Source organism: Muscardinus avellanarius (genome assembly GCF_963383645.1).
Source record: "Muscardinus avellanarius genome assembly, chromosome: 17".
NCBI lineage: Eukaryota > Metazoa > Chordata > Mammalia > Rodentia > Gliridae > Muscardinus > Muscardinus avellanarius.
The window spans coordinates 64,288,069-64,303,540 of NC_137803.1; the positions used below are offsets into that span (position 1 = coordinate 64,288,069).

The window sequence follows — 15,472 nt, forward strand, 5'->3', positions numbered from 1 at the left end:
GAGCTCTCCCTACCAGTCTGGCTAGGAGTTGTGGGTTAATTTTACAGTTTTCTTTTTTGTGGGATTCAACCTTTCTGACTTAAGGGTGCTTGTGCCTGTGTGCTCCACGGGGAATTGAGCCCAGAGGCATATGACCCTCCAAGGCACAGCCCAGACCAATTTTACTTATTATTTGGAAGCGGGCTTCACTAGGATAGCAAGAGCCTCACAGTTGCCGAGGCTGTCCTCAGACCTGGGGTCCTCCTGTCTCCTGAGTGTGAAGATTACAAGCGTGTGCCAGTCTACATCCTCATTTCCCATTGGAGTGGGCTTCTCGGCTTGGTCTCTTGCTCCCTCTGGTGCCTGCCTATGGCATTGCAGGCCCACTGGTGCAGCAGCAGCAAGCTGCCCTTGTCCTGAAACTCTAGGCATCTGAGTGAGCCTGGTTCCTTATGGGGGCTCCCTCCAGCAGCCTGAGGACCCAGTGTGCCCTGTGCACCTCAGCGGCCCTGGCAGCCCACTTCTGAGGTCCCATCAGGGACTCGTCACGTACAGACACCCCTTTGGCCAGCCTGAGAAGCTGCACCCGCCCTGCCGGCTCCCCGTGCCGGCTGTCCTGTGTCTTGGAGTGCAGAGGCCAGCGGGGTGAAGGGACTCCCACCACCTGCAGAGCGGCTGGCCTTGGCTTGCTGGCTTCTGGTATTTTGGTGTGTACATCAAGAGGCATCTCGGGGATTGAGGGCAGGACTTCCCATTTTGCCTTTCTGCCAATGTCAGTGCTCACCCAGTATTTTAACCAAGAGGGACCAGAAACAGGCTGTAGACGACAGGACGACTTCCACACCAAAGGAACATGTACCAGCTGGTGGCAGGCCCGAGATTCTAGTAGTTGGACTGCAAGTCCCAGGCCAGCCCAGGCAACTAGAAACCGTCTCAAAATAACAGAGGGCTGGGGTGTATCTCTGGCTGAGCACCCCTGGGTCTAATCCATACCACAGGAAGAAAACAGAGGGCATTTGCCACCTGTGTGGACTAGGGCGTGCCTCAGAGAAGGCCAAGGCACGGAGACAGTGCCTGTGCCGCACAGGCAGTGACTGGTACAGTAGGCAATGCAAACGTCATATTTTACAGTAAAGTTTCTTTGAGATGCAGAAGCTTCTGGATCACTGGGTGGGTCCACATAGTTACAAAGGTCCTTAGAAGTGAGAGGTCAAGCGGGCTGGAAACGGGAGGGCCCAGGGCCTCCTCAGGAGCACCTGCCGTTCCCCCCGTGTGTCCTGTGATGCCACTGAGTGTGAGATAACTTCCTAAAGCTAAAACAGAGTCTGGATTAAAAGGTCATGTTTGCGCAGAATTTCTTAGGAAGATTTTATTGTACAGTGTGCATTCGCCGTACGTGGTGGAGAGCACAGCAGAAAGACGCCATCCTCTGCTTTGTGAGAGGCATCTGTTTTCTAACACGCGCCTGCAAAGTCCAGGCTTTTACAGAGTGTGTAGCAGTTGTGTTGGTACTAAATATGTTGGAAAATAAGGTGAAACTGAAGACAGGTCAGAACAGCGCAGGAGGAAGCCCACTGCCGAAGAGCAGCCGCCAGGAGCTCGGGACCCTCCAGGGCGACGTGGGCACTGTGGGGTCCGCACCCTGAAACCGAAGAACAGGCCTCTTAGTCTTCCCAGGTCACCACCAAGCCTCCCTCTGGGTCCTGTAATTCGGACACTGTCGGCTAGGGTTTATGTTAGGAAAAATAAAGCAACATGTGCCTGGGCCTTTAGGTCAGTTACAGATAAATTTCTTCAAGTTCCAAATCATAAAAGACATTCCAGAGAAGCTAGAGATGGAATCTATTAAGTCAAATCAAATTCATAAAGAATAGGAGTTAAAAAAAAAAAAACCACAGTGATTTGCATCAATTTTTCCTCAACAAAAGCATGAATTGAAAAGACAGTAATGAGCCGGGCGTGGTGGTGCACTCTTATGATCCCAGCATGTGGGAGGCTGAGACCAAAGGATTGTGATTTGCAGCCAGCCTCAGCCACTTAGTGAGGCCCTCCACAACTTAGACCCTGTTTCAAAGTAACAAACAAAAAATAGGGCAGGGGGTGTAGCTTGAAGGGCGAATGCCCCTTTGTTTCCATCCCCAGACCCGCAAAAAAAAAAAAAAAAAAAAAAAAAAAAAAAAAAAAGACAGTAATGTCTGGGCATGTTAGGCATGTCTTTAATCCCAGTACTCTGGAAGCTGACACAGGAGGATTGCAAGATGGAAGTCAGCCTCTTCAATTCAATAAGGTCCTGTTAAAAAAAAAATTAGCCAGGCGTAGTGGTACACATTTGTAATCCCAGCATTTGGGAGGCTGAGACAGGAGGATCATGGTTAGTGCTCGGCTACTTACGCCCTTTACAACTCAGTGAGACCCTGTTTCATAATAAAGTAGGGCTGGGGGGTGTAGCTCAAAGGTAGAATGCCCCTGGGTACCATCTCCAGTATAGCAAACACACGAAAAAATCAGCTGTAGCGGAACAACTAAGTTGGTTAACTGTCTTTTCCCATCTTTAATGTTCAGCTTACACTAAACCTTATGTAAGACAGTCTGCAGCTGACGTCAACTCACTTGAGGGTGTGCCTGCACAGTCCGCAGGACGCCAGCTAACAAATACAAGGGCCACCCAGACACTCACGCGGGGCTCGATCATCTCAAGCCACTCGTTGACATGCTCCACAAGCCCGACGGCGTCCGGGATATTGTCCCCTTCTGAAACAAACTTCAGCAGAACCGCCATTGGGATTTCCTTGGCACAGCTACAAGAAACAGAAAGAGCACTGAGCTGTTTTGCCCTGACAGGATGGAATGCTGGCCGGGTGGCGCACTCCAGTCCCCGGCAGCGAGACACGACCCTGCAGCTCCCCTCTGCAACTTAGAGAAACCTTGTTTCAGAAGCAAAGCAAAATCCTGCTGAGGGTACCCCGGACTCAACTCCAGGACCACGGCGAAGACGGACACAGAGCAGGTGGCAGGCGGGCGTCTGCGGCTTGGCCGTCTTCCTGGCACCTTGCATCCTCCAGCCTTTCTTTCTGGTGCTCAGTTGGACCCAGACTGGACCCAGTCTGCCTCCAGGCTGCACCCCGCCCCGTTGCTTGAAACAGGGGTGCTAGCTGGCTGCGGCTGGTCTTCAGCCTCCCAGGACTAGGATTTCAGGTGTGCGCCCACACCTGCTCCACATGTGTTCTCCTCCAGGAGCCACGGAAACCCAGCCAGCGAGTGTGCAAGGCTGCGCCCACCCCGCAGCCCCACCAAGAAACAGCCTCCCTGGCCCAGGGCGCCGTGGGACACACGTTCTGACCTACTCGGTACGACAGGACTTCCAGAAGCCCACAGCAAAGAAGACACAGAGAAGACAGACTTGTTAACAGAACTTAAAAGAGCGAAGGAAAACGAAGAGAGTGGGCTGGTTACAGGGAAGAAAACTACTACATCGCCTCCCAGATACCATCTAACCAGTGATCACTAGATCCAAAGCACTGTCTGCAAATTGCACAGTTCAGTCCCTGTAACAGTCGTTCAGGAAGCGATAATCACCTCCACTTTACAGAAGAATCAGTGTGGTGCACGCCTGTCACCCCAGTGCTTGTGAGGCCACGACAGGAGGATCACGGGTCTGAGGCCAGCCTCGGTAACAGAGCGGGGCTCTTGACTTAGTGAGACTGTTTCAAATAAAAATAAGAGCCGGGCGTGGTAGGCACGCTTGTAATCCCCGCGTTCAGGAGGCTGAGACCGGAGGATCGCAGTTCGCAGACAGCCTCGGCTACTCAGGCCCTCCGCAACTCAGTGAGACCCTGTATCAAAACTAAAAAGACTAAAAAATAGGGCTGGAGGTGTAGCTTGGAGGTACAATGCCCCTGGATTCCATCCCAAGTACCGCAATGAATAAATAAATAAAATAGGGTTGAAGTTTTAGCTGGAAGGTAGAATGCCCCTGGGTTCAATTCCCAGAACCACACACAAAAAAAGAATCAATTCAGAAATAACAGGAACGAGGACAGCCAGCCAGGATTCCCACTCGAGGCCTGTACTAACTGGGAATGTGGGACAAGCTCCTAAACTAGGCTCCAGTGTCCTCCCTCTGTGAGGACAGGCAGTCGGCCTCACACGTAGGTGGGCTCTTTCGTTCTCTCGTCCACCTCTCCCTCTCTTTTCTTTCTTTTCCTTTAGTATTGGAGATTTGAGTCCTGGCCATTCTACCTCTGAGCTATACCCCCAGCCCTTTATGCTACTATTAATACTGTTATTATTATTTGTGGTACCTCTGAGCTACGCCTCCAGCCAAGTCTCATTGAGTTGCAGACAGCCTCACTAAGTAGCTGAGGCTGGCTGCCAGTTGCCTCAGCCTCTCAAGCACTAGGATTACAAGGCTGTGCCACCAACCCCAGTTTTATTTTTTATTTTGAAACAAGGTTTTACTAAGTTGCTGAGGGTGGTCTTGAACCTGCCATCCTCCTGTCTCAGTCTCCCAAGCACTAGGATCACAGACAGGCACCGCCACGCCCGGCTCTTACTAGTTTTTAAAAAGTTACTTGGAAGCTGGGTCTGGGGCTCAAGGAGACAGGAGAGTTGCAGGTTTATGACCAGCTTCAGCAACATATTGAGACTCTATTTAAAAATAAAACAAAAATAAATAAAAGAGGCTGGGGTATAGCTCAGAGGTAGAATGCCCTGGGTTCAATTCCCAGTACAACATACACACAAAAAGTTACTTGGGGAGAAGGCACAGAATTATCGGGATCCCTATTACAAATAATACATTAAATATGGCTTTTTGGAAACCAATTCTTAAATGACCAAATCTAATCTTTCCTCTGAATGCAAGACCTCTAACATAGCATTCATATTACGCTATTCTATTACAGCACTATATACTTTCAAAATTTCAATAACTATCCCAATACACTCTCTTTTTTTTTTGAGGGTCTGGGGATGGAACCCAGGGGCATTCGCCCTCCGAGCTACACCCCCTGCCCTATTTTTTATTCTTTACTTAGAAACCGGGTCTCACTGAGTTGCAGAGGCCTCCCTAAGCAGCTGAGGCTGTCCACGAACTGTGATCTTCCGGTCTCAGCCCCCCAATGCTGCCAATACACTCTTCTGTTTAGGCTGGTTTTTGGGTTTTGAGGTGGGGGTTCACTCTGTCGTCCAGCCTGGTCTCAAACTCCCAGGCTCAAGGATCCTCCTCTCAGCCCCCGAGTGTGGGAACTGCAGGCATAAGCCACCCTACCTGGCAATGTCATCTGCTTCTTCAAGACAAGAAATACACAAGCCCAGTAACTCACCTTTCGTCATACAGTGCTTTTGTGATCCCTCCTCCTGGAATACGTACACAGAGGCCAGAATCGTCCATCTCAGGCATGCATGGACTTTTCTCCATTTCTTGCCAGTTAAGGCTCTTTATTTTATTTTGGACATTTTTTTGCATAGAAGGTGTAAGTAGGTACCGGAAGGGAGTACTAGAAAGAATAATATAGTTATCTTTTTAAGACCACAGAAATAGGAATACCAAGACAAATACCAGCCCCCCCACAGTATCTTGTGCTCCGTAGATCCTGCAGAGTAAGGCAAAAGTTTCAGTGGCCTATGGGAGAGGGTCTCTCTCTCTCTCTCTCTCTTTCTTTCGTACTGGGGTTCCTGGAAACCCTTTTACCTCCAGGCTACACTCCCAGACCTATTCTTATACTTTTTAAATTTGGAAACAGGGTCTCTTAAGCCAGCATGGCTGGCTTCGAACCTGTGGGATCCCCCTGTCTCCGCCTCCCAAGCGCGGGGATGACAAGCGTGCGTGGAAGAGGGACTTGAGAGAGTGAGCGTAAAGGATAGAAAAACTTAGGCCAGTGCCATGGCGAAGTCTCTTTCCTATAGTCACCTTCTGCCGTAAGCTCATGATGTCTGCTGTGAGTCACCAAGAAATTAGCTCACTTTAAAGGGAACCGTGAGCCGGGCGTGGTGGGCACGCTTGTCATCCCCGCGCTTGGGAGGCGGAGACAGGAGATCACGCAGGTTCGAAGCCAGCTGCGCGCTGGCTTAGGAGACCCTGTTTCCCAATAAAAATGTAAAAATAGGTCTGGGAGTGTAGTCCGGAGGTAGAGGGCTTCCAGGAACCCCAGTACCACCACCAACAAAAAAAAAGGGAACCGCGAGCCGGGCTTGGTGCCGCTTGGAATCCCAGCACTTGGGGGCTGAGGCAGGACGACCTCAGCTACTCAGTGAGGCCCTGTTTCAAATAAAGAATAAGGATATGAGATGGGGCATAGCTCGGAGGTGGGGCGCCTGCGCTCCATCCCCAGTGCCTGAGTGAGCACGTAAGTAAAGGGAGCTGTGAGCTTACTGATGGTTTTGCCCTCATTTTATATGTGTACGAATAATAAAAGTTAAGATTTAAACGAACCAAAAGTCAGGTCTTAGAATATAATAAAATATTCTATATAATACATTATAATACATTATCCACTTTATGAGGTAATGATAAAGTAGTTGATGTTTGTTTCTGAGGTACTTCGTGTTATGCTGAGGAGCTATGGTTGCATATGCGGACATAAACGGAATACCAGGTGAGTCCTTCCGCCGGCCAGGCAGCGCAGAGGCCCAGGCTTTCCCACCTGCCTGCGCCGGCTCAGGCCCAGCTCCGGGGCACACACGGCCGAGTCCTGCTGGTGTGCCTGCGGCAGGCACCCACGGCCCCACAGCACCTCCCGCCTGGACCCGGGCCTGCCAGTGGACGGCACCCCGGACGCACCTGCGGAGCTGCGGGTCGCTGCGCTGGTGCGAATGGCTGCTCGCCAGGACCACGACGCCGGCGCAGCCGCTGCTCCTCACCCAGGCCAGCAGCTGCTCGCAGAAGGGCCGGGACTTGCGCTTGGTGAGGAAAGAGGCAGAGGTGAGCGGGGTGCGGGCTGTCAGCTCGGGCGGGGATGGGCAGCCAAGCCGGTCAGATTCCCTTACTGCAGGCAGGGGCAGGGCAGAGAATCACCAGGTACACCTCAGGCAGGAAACAGCGAGGCTCCCAGGGCCCTGCGGTTCGTTTGTTCCTTCCTTCCTTTCCCCTTCCTTCCTTCCTTCCTTCCTTTCTGGGACTGGGGATGGAACCCAGGGGCCTTTAACCTCCGAGTCACACCCCCTTGCCCTATTTTTTATTCTTTATTTTGAAACAGGGTCTCAATGAGTTGCAAAGCGCCTCACTAAGTAGCCGAGGCTGGCTGCAAACCCGGATAACTCCTGTCTCAGCCTCCCAAATGCTGGGATTACAAGCGTGCGCCACCACGCCCAGCTCATCTAGTATTTAATACTCTCCCCACAGGCAGCTATGAGGTGTTCTTGTCAGAAATATGACTGGATTCTGATCGTGAAGAAGCAGTTACACAGCTGCAGATGCAGAACTGCTCTTTACCCTCCCAGGAGTCACTGCTGTGAAGAACAGAAAGAGGAACCGCCTGGGTGCGGCCAGAGCCCCGGCCACCTAGAGACCTCACTTTTTTTTTTTTTTTTGGTACTAGGGTTCCCGGAAGCCCTTCTATTTCCGGGCTACACTCCCAGACCTATTTTCTTTATATTTTTTATTTGGAAACAGGGTCTCTTAAGCCAGCAAGGCTGGCTCTAAACCAGCGCCATCCTCCTGTCTCCGCCTTCCAAGAGTGGGGATTACAAGCATGCACCACCACGCCCGGCTAGAGACCTCACTTTAAAAGAAATAACTTGCCGGGTGTGGTGGCACAGGCTTGTAATCCCTGCGTTAGGGAGGCTGAGTCAGGAGGATCTCACGGGTTCGAAGCCAGCCCCAGCTACTTAGTGAGGCTCTCAGCAACTTAGTGAGACCCTGTTTCCAAATAAAATATAAAAAAGGTCTGGGAGTATAGCCCGGAGGTAGAAAGCCTCTGGGTTCTACCCCCAGTACCACCCAAAAAAAAAAAAAAAAGAAAGAAAGAAAGAAAGAAAGAAAGAACTTTAAAAAGGCCTGGGGCACAGAGAGGGATTCACTCCCCACAACCACACACACAAGAACAGAAGACAGCCATTTCTCCACTGGAGGATACCAACTAAAAACGTACCAGATAGCCAGGCGTGGCGGCACACGCTTGTCATCTCAGTACTCGGGAGGCTGAGGTTTGAGGCCAGCCTCAACAACTCAGGGAGACCTATTTCAAAATAAAAAAAGGCTGTGGGTATAGCTCTCAGGAGTAGAATGCTGCTGGGTTTGATCTCCAGTACCAAAAAGGAAAAAAAAAAGTAACAGCCAGATGCTGACATGAGAGGTTGCTCTGAGTTTTGCTGTTGCTGAGGCCGTCCTCAAAGCTGTGATCCTCCCATCTGTCTCCCAAGTACCGGGATTACAGGCGTGTGCCACCACGTCGGACCATCTACCAAAATGTAATGTAGATAGATGTATCTGAACTGCCTATCTTAATTTTAAAACTGACCCTGATTAGTAGAGAACTGGAAATCTGTGGGGCACAATATAAAAAAATGTTAGCAACTCTCAATGTAAAACTGGGTGTATGGAATTGTTAACTAAAGAAAGGAGTGACTCCAATATATGCATTAAAAATATGTGGGGTGTGGTGGCAGGAGCTGGTAATCCTTGTATCTGAGAGGCTGAGACAGAAGAATTCCAAATTTAGGCTTAAAAAAAAAATTAAAAATAAAAAAAGGACTAGGGCATAGCTTAGATGTAGAATTCCCCCGGGCTCAATCCCCAGTCTCCACCTCTTAAAAACAAAATAACCAGGCATGACAGCCTTAAACTGGGAAGATAAGATGCAGCACACCCCAGAGCAAAGGCTGAGAAGGGCTGGTACAACAAGGACCTGCTTCCACAGCAGGAAGAATGTGAAACAGAACGCGCAGTGGCCGCCGGGCCCGCCACAAGGGCCGCCGGGCGGCGCCTGGCACCCTGGCGCGGTGCCCTGGCCTCCTTCCACGCGGCCGCCTCTCCTCCCCGTGACTCTCAGCTCAGTCTGACGCCACAGCCAGGGCGCCGCCCGGCGAGATCTCGCTAAGTCGCCCAAGGCTGGCCCTGCCGTCTCAGTCTCCCCATGCCGGGGTTACAGCCTGCGCCACACCCGGCTTCTGCTTCACGTCCTGATGGCACCGAGTGGGCATCTTCCCATTTGCGTTCCTTCAAGAAGCTCAACACGGTACACGCAACATACTAACCTTGATGAAAACGGATCTTAGCTGAAGAGCCACGAGCTTCTTTGACGGCAATGAATACACTACGACAAGAACCAAAGCGGACGGCAGGTGAGAGGGAGGAGGTGTGCGCGTGCGAGCGCTGACGAGAGCCTGGGCACACACCTACAGTCCTCCTGTCTCAGCCTCCCAAGTACTAGGACCACAGGCGCGCCACCACGCCTGGCTCATAGCTCTTAATACACACACACACACACATATATATATATATTTTTTCTTCTAACTGTAATCATAATACCAGAATATTCCCCTGGAAGAGCCAGTGTGGTGGTGCACGCTTGCCTGTAATCCCCGCGTTTGGGAGGCTGAGACAGGAGGATGGCGCAGGTTCGAAGCCAGCCTCAGCTACTTAGTGAGGCTCTCAGTAACTCAGACACTTTTTCCAAATAAAATATAAAGTAGGTGTGGGAGTGTAGCCCAGAGGTTGAAAGCCCTTGGGTTCCACCCCCACTACCACGCACAAAAAAAGCACTCCCCTGGGAATTTCCCGCGTTGTAACAAACGAAATCGTCCTCAAGAAAGCTAGTCTTACATCTCCCGCGGCTCTCCCCTCTTGTCGCCAAGAATGGCACCATGCCCGGGGAGTAGGGCAGACAGCAGGGTAGGGCGCCGGTCTGTGATAACCCCACAGGCAGGTCTCGTTTCTCAGGAGCTTCTGAAACATGCGAACCAGCGCAGTTTTCTGAGTCACGGATCCACTCGGGGGATTCACAGGTTCACTGCATCCCGCGGGCGCCGGCTCGACACGCTCCCGGCCCGCCTTCCTCTAGGAACGGAAAGCTGGTGGGTCAAGGGAGAAGAGAGTCCCGGGACAGGGCAGGCCACTGTGCGGAGGGGCACGTTTTTGGTGTCTAGAAGCAGATTATAAGCCCAGAGGTGCGGAACACTTGCACTCCTAGCAAGAGCTAGGGGTGTAGCTCTGAGATACAACGACCCTGGGCTCAATCTCCAATACAAAAAAAATTACCAACGACTCCAGCTTGGGCAAACCTTTAGGCGGCTCAGAGCGCCCCGGGTTAGCTTTCCTGGGATTGCCATCTTGGGGCTGGCACGAGCTGGTGTGCCTGGGGTTAGACCACACTCAGCAGGGATGGCGTGCGCCCCATCGGACGTTGCGGGGTTGAGGAGGGGCAAACACGGCCCTCGGCAGCTGTGTGCCGTCCTGCGCAGCAGACTGGGTGTGGAGGGCCCTCCCGGGCGGCAAGCCAACCACCGCTCACGTGCCCGCGCCCCGTGCGCAGACACCCCAGCTCCTGCCCGTGAGTGTCCAGGTTTCCAGGACTTCCTTCTACCGATGTGACACACTTCAGAAGCAGTATCATCTGTGTGTACGTGTGTGTGGACACAGCCCACGGCATTCTACTTCTAAGCTCCACTCCTGGCCCTATTTCATTTTTAAAGGGTCTCTTTAAGTTGGTAAGTCTTACTACAAGCTGAGGCTGACCTCAAACCTGAGCTCCTCCAGTCTGAGCCTCTCAAGCACTAGGATTACAGGCGTGAGCCACCATGCCTAGTGTTATTATTTCATTTTGAAACAGGTTCTAAGTTGCAGAGGGCCTCTCTAATCTGATCCTCCTGTCTCAGCCTCAAGTACTGGGATTACAGGTGTGCACCACCATGCCAGCTTGTACCGGAGGTTTTTATACGTTATGCCAGGTGTGGTGGCGCGTGCCTACAGCCCAGACAGGAGGATCATAGGTTAACGGCCAGCCTCGGCAACTTAGCGAGACCCTGTTTCAAAATAAAAAAAAACTGGGGCTGGGGAGTGTAAGCTCAGAGGTAGAATGCTCTGGGTTCAATCCCCAGTACCACATAAAAAAAAAAAAGCTGGGCATTGTAGTGCACACTTGTAATCCCAGTACTTGGGAGGCTGAGGCTGGAGGATCACAGGTTCAAGGCCAGCCTCTGCTCCTTAGTGAGATCCTCCACAACTTAATGTGATCTTGTTTCAAAATAAAAAATAAAATAGGGCTGGGGGTGTAGCTTGGGGGTAGAATGCCTCTAGGTTCCACCCCTAGTACCGCACACACATACAAAAAAATGCATTTTAGCCAGGCGTGGTGGCGCACGCTTGTAATCCCAGCATTCGGGAGGCTGAGACCGGAGGATCGTGGTTCATGGGCAGCCTCAGCTACTTAGTGAGGCCCTCTGCAACTCAGTGAGACCCAGTTTCAAAATAAAGAATAAAGAAAAAAATAGGGCAGCAGGTGTAGCTTGGAGGTCTAATGTCCCTGGGTTCCATCCCCAGACCCGCAAACACACACACACACACACACACACACACACACACACACACACACACCCATTTCATGATGGCAAGCTAAGCATAACCGCTGACCAGAGCCGCAGAGCTTCCTCGCTTGTGCTTTACTCCAGCAACGACCTTTCGTTCCCCTCCTTCTTTCCCCTCCACGACGGGGTCTGCCATATTGCCCAGGCAGGCTCACACTCCGAGCACCCTCCCTGGCCAGCCTCTCGCTGGCTGGGTCGCATGCGCGCACCCGGTGCCATCTAGTCCTGATGTAAAGAACTGCCCGCGGCACGCACGGCGCACTTGAGACGTACCTTCTGCGTTGGTGCTAAGTTCTCCTGAATTGTCTTCGGTGGTTGCATACGGGTTGTTCCCAGCCATGGGCACCAGGCAGTCGGTGTAGAAGTACCCGATCTTGGACATGTTCAGTGTAGAAATAATCAGGTCTATGGCCAGCTGGCCAACATTCCCAACAGACACTGCCGGCTGGAACGGAAAGAGACCGCACGCGCCTGAGCCCCGGGACGGGCAGCACCCGCGCCAGTGTAGACGGGGTTCTGACCGCCTCCGGGCAGGCGCTCGCTACACGCAGGCCCTGCCCTCCTGGGCTTCCATTGTAGCCTGGGAACCGTCGCCCTGTAACAAAGAAAGGGGGCGAGACGCACCGCAGCAGGGCTCTCGGAAAGCCATGCGAGGGGGCTGCGTGCCTCTCAGCTACACCTCTGTTCATTCTGTTTGGTAAGACTGAGGGTTGAACCCCGGAGCGTTCTGCCTCTGAGCTACATCCCCAAGCCTATTGTGTTATTTTTTATTTTGAAACAGGGTCTTGCTAAGTTGCAGAGGGCCTCAAAGTTGCTGAGGCTGGCCACGAACCTGTGATCTTCCTGTCTTGGCCTTCCAAGTACTGGGGTTACAGGTGTGCACCATCACACCAGGCCTATTTTTGTTTTTATTTATTTTTTGGTGGTACTGGGGTTCCTGGAAGCCCTTCTACCTCCGGGCTACACTCCCAGTCCTACTTTTTATACTTTTTTATTTGGAAACAGGGTCTCTCTAAGCCAGCGCGGCTGGCTTCGAACCTGCGGTACCGCCATTTGGAACCCAAGAGCATTCTACCTCTGAGCGACATCCCTCAGACCTATTTTTAATTCTTTATTTTGAAACAAGTTCTCACTGAGTTGCAAAGGGCCCAAGTAGCTGAGGCTGTCCTTGAACTGCAATCCTCCTGTCTCAGCCTCCCTAATGGTGGGATTACAATTATGCGCCACCATGCCTGGCTTTTTTGTGTGTGGTACTGGGGGTGGAACCCAGGGGCTTTTCTACCCCCAGGCTATGCTCCCAGACCTTTTTTATATTTTATTTGGAAACAGGGTCTCACTAAGTTGCTGAGCGCCTCACTAAGTAGCTGAGGCTGGCTTTGAACCTGCGCGATCCTCCTGTCTCTGCCTCCCAAGCGCGGGGATTACAAGCGTGCGCCACCACACCCGGCTTGGTGAGACCATCTTTAAAAACAAAAATAGCAGCCGGCGTGGTGGGCACGCTTGTAATCCCAGCGCTTGGGGGTTGAGACAGGAGGATCGCGCAGGTTCGAAGCCAGCCTCGGCTACTTAGTGAGGCTCTCAGCAACTTAGTGAGACCCTGTTTCCAAATAAAATATAAAAAAGGTCTGGGAGCATAGCCCGGAGGTAGAAAGCCTCTGGGTTCCACCCCCAGTACCTCCCCCCCCAAAAAAAAAGATGGTCTCACCAGCCGGGGAGGCGAAGACAGGAGCGTCGCACAGGTTCAAGCCAGCTGCGCTGACTTAAGAGACCCTGTTTCCAAATAAAAATATAAAATAGGTCTGGGAGTGTAGCCCACAGGTGGAAGGTTCCATCCCCAGTACCACCGAAAATTAGAAAATTTTTAAAAAAAGGGGGTGTCACTGGTTTGCTCAGTCTCCCTGGTGGCTGAGCTATCCTCGAACCTCGCAGCCTCCTGTCTCGGCCTCCCCAGTACTGGCCCCAGGCCTGGCTCGAAGACTTCACCGGGTGGCCCTACTTAAAGGCTTCGGCGACAGTGACAGGGCCTGGGAGCCCCGCAGGCCGGAGACACCGCGGGCCTCGCTCCATCGCTGCCCACACCCCAGCACGGACACCTGCACCTGCTGCGCAGGGACACACGGACACCCCAGGGCCGTCGGGACACACGGACACCCCAGGGCCATCACGGGACACACGGACACCCCAGGGCCATCACGGGACACACGGACACCCCAGGGCCATCACGGGACACACGGACACCCCAGGGCCGTCGGGACACACGGACACCCCAGGGCCATCACGGGACACACGGACACCCCAGGGCCATCACGGGACACACGGACACCCCAGGGCCATCACGGGACACACGGACACCCCAGGGCCATCACGGGACACACGGACACCCCAGGGCCGTCGGGACACACGGACACCCCAGGGCCATCATGGGACACATGGACACCCCAGGGCCATCACGGGACACACGGACACCCCAGGGCCATTGGGACACACGGACACCCCAGGGCCGTCGGGACACACGGACACCCCAGGGCCGTCAGGACACACGGACACCCCAGGGCCATCATGGGACACACGGACACCCCAGGGCCGTCGGGACACGCGGACACCCCAGGGCCATTGGGACACATGGACACCCCAGGGCCGTCGGGACACACGGACACCCCAGGGCCGTCGGGACACACGGACACCCCAGGGCCGTCGGGACACACGGACACCCCAGGGCCATTGGGACACACGGACACCCCAGGGCCGTCGGGACACACGGACACCCCAGGGCCATCATGGGACACACGGACACCCCAGGGCCGTCGGGACACGCGGACACCCCAGGGCCATTGGGACACATGGACACCCCAGGGCCGTCGGGACACACGGACACCCCAGGGCCGTCGGGACACACGGACACCCCAGGGCCGTCAGGACACACGGACACCCCAGGGCCGTCGGGACACGCGGACACCCCAGGGCCGTCGGGACACACGGACACCCCAGGGCCGTCGGGACACACGGACACCCCAGGGCCGTCAGGACACACGGACACCCCAGGGCCATCATGGGACACACGGACACCCCAGGGCCGTCGGGACACACGGACACCCCAGGGCCGTCGGGACACACGGACACCCCAGGGCCGTCGGGACACACGGACACCTCAGGGCCGTCGGGACACACGGACACCCCAGGGCCATCATGGGACACACGGACACCCCAGGGCCGTCGCGGGACACACGGACACCCCAGGGCCATCACGGGACACACGGACACCCCAGGGCCGTCGCGGGACACACGGACACCCCAGGGCCATCACGGGACACACGGACGCCCCAGGGCCGTCGGGACACACGGACGCCCCAGGGCCGTCGGGACACACGGACACCCCAGGGCCATCACGGGACACACGGACGCCCCAGGGCCGTGGCGGGACACACGGACACCCCAGGGCCATCACGGGACACACGGACACCCCAGGGCCGTCGCGGGACACACGGACACCCCAGGGCCATCACGGGACACACGGACGCCCCAGGGCCGTCGGGACACACGGACGCCCCAGGGCCGTCGGGACACACGGACACCCCAGGGCCATCACGGGACACACGGACACCCCAGGGCCGTCGCGGGACACACGGACACCCCAGGGCCATCACGGGACACACGGACGCCCCAGGGCCGTCGGGACACACGGACACCCCAGGGCCATCACGGGACACACGGACACCCCAGGGCCGTCGCGGGACACACGGACGCCCCAGGGCCGTCGGGACACACGGACACCCCAGGGCCATCACGGGACACACGGACACCCCAGGGCCGTCGGGACACACGGACGCCCCAGGGCCATCACGGGACACACGGACACCCCAGGGCCGTCGGGACACACGGACGCCCCAGGGCCATCACGGGACACACGGACACCCCAGGGCCGTCGGGACACACGGACGCCCCAGGGCCGTGGCGGGCAAGCTGCGCTCGG

At 54.5% G+C, this 15,472-nt stretch overlaps 1 protein-coding gene across 1 annotated transcript; it reads right to left on the reverse strand.

Moving 5' to 3' along the window:
• Nucleotides 1-1,528: 1,528 nt before the first annotated feature.
• PSMG2 (proteasome assembly chaperone 2) lies at nt 1,529-11,906 on the reverse strand (the record flags this gene model as incomplete). The annotated part of the gene is made up of 6 exons (XM_080714813.1): nt 11,776-11,906; nt 9,175-9,233; nt 6,761-6,879; nt 5,304-5,477; nt 2,657-2,777; nt 1,529-1,621 (listed from the first exon to the last, which is right to left on the reverse strand). The coding sequence occupies exons 1-6, from the start codon at nt 11,882-11,884 to the stop codon at nt 1,529-1,531; spliced, it is 675 nt and encodes a 224-aa protein (XP_080570939.1). The 5' UTR covers nt 11,885-11,906.
• Between the last annotated feature and the right edge of the window lie 3,566 nt (nt 11,907-15,472).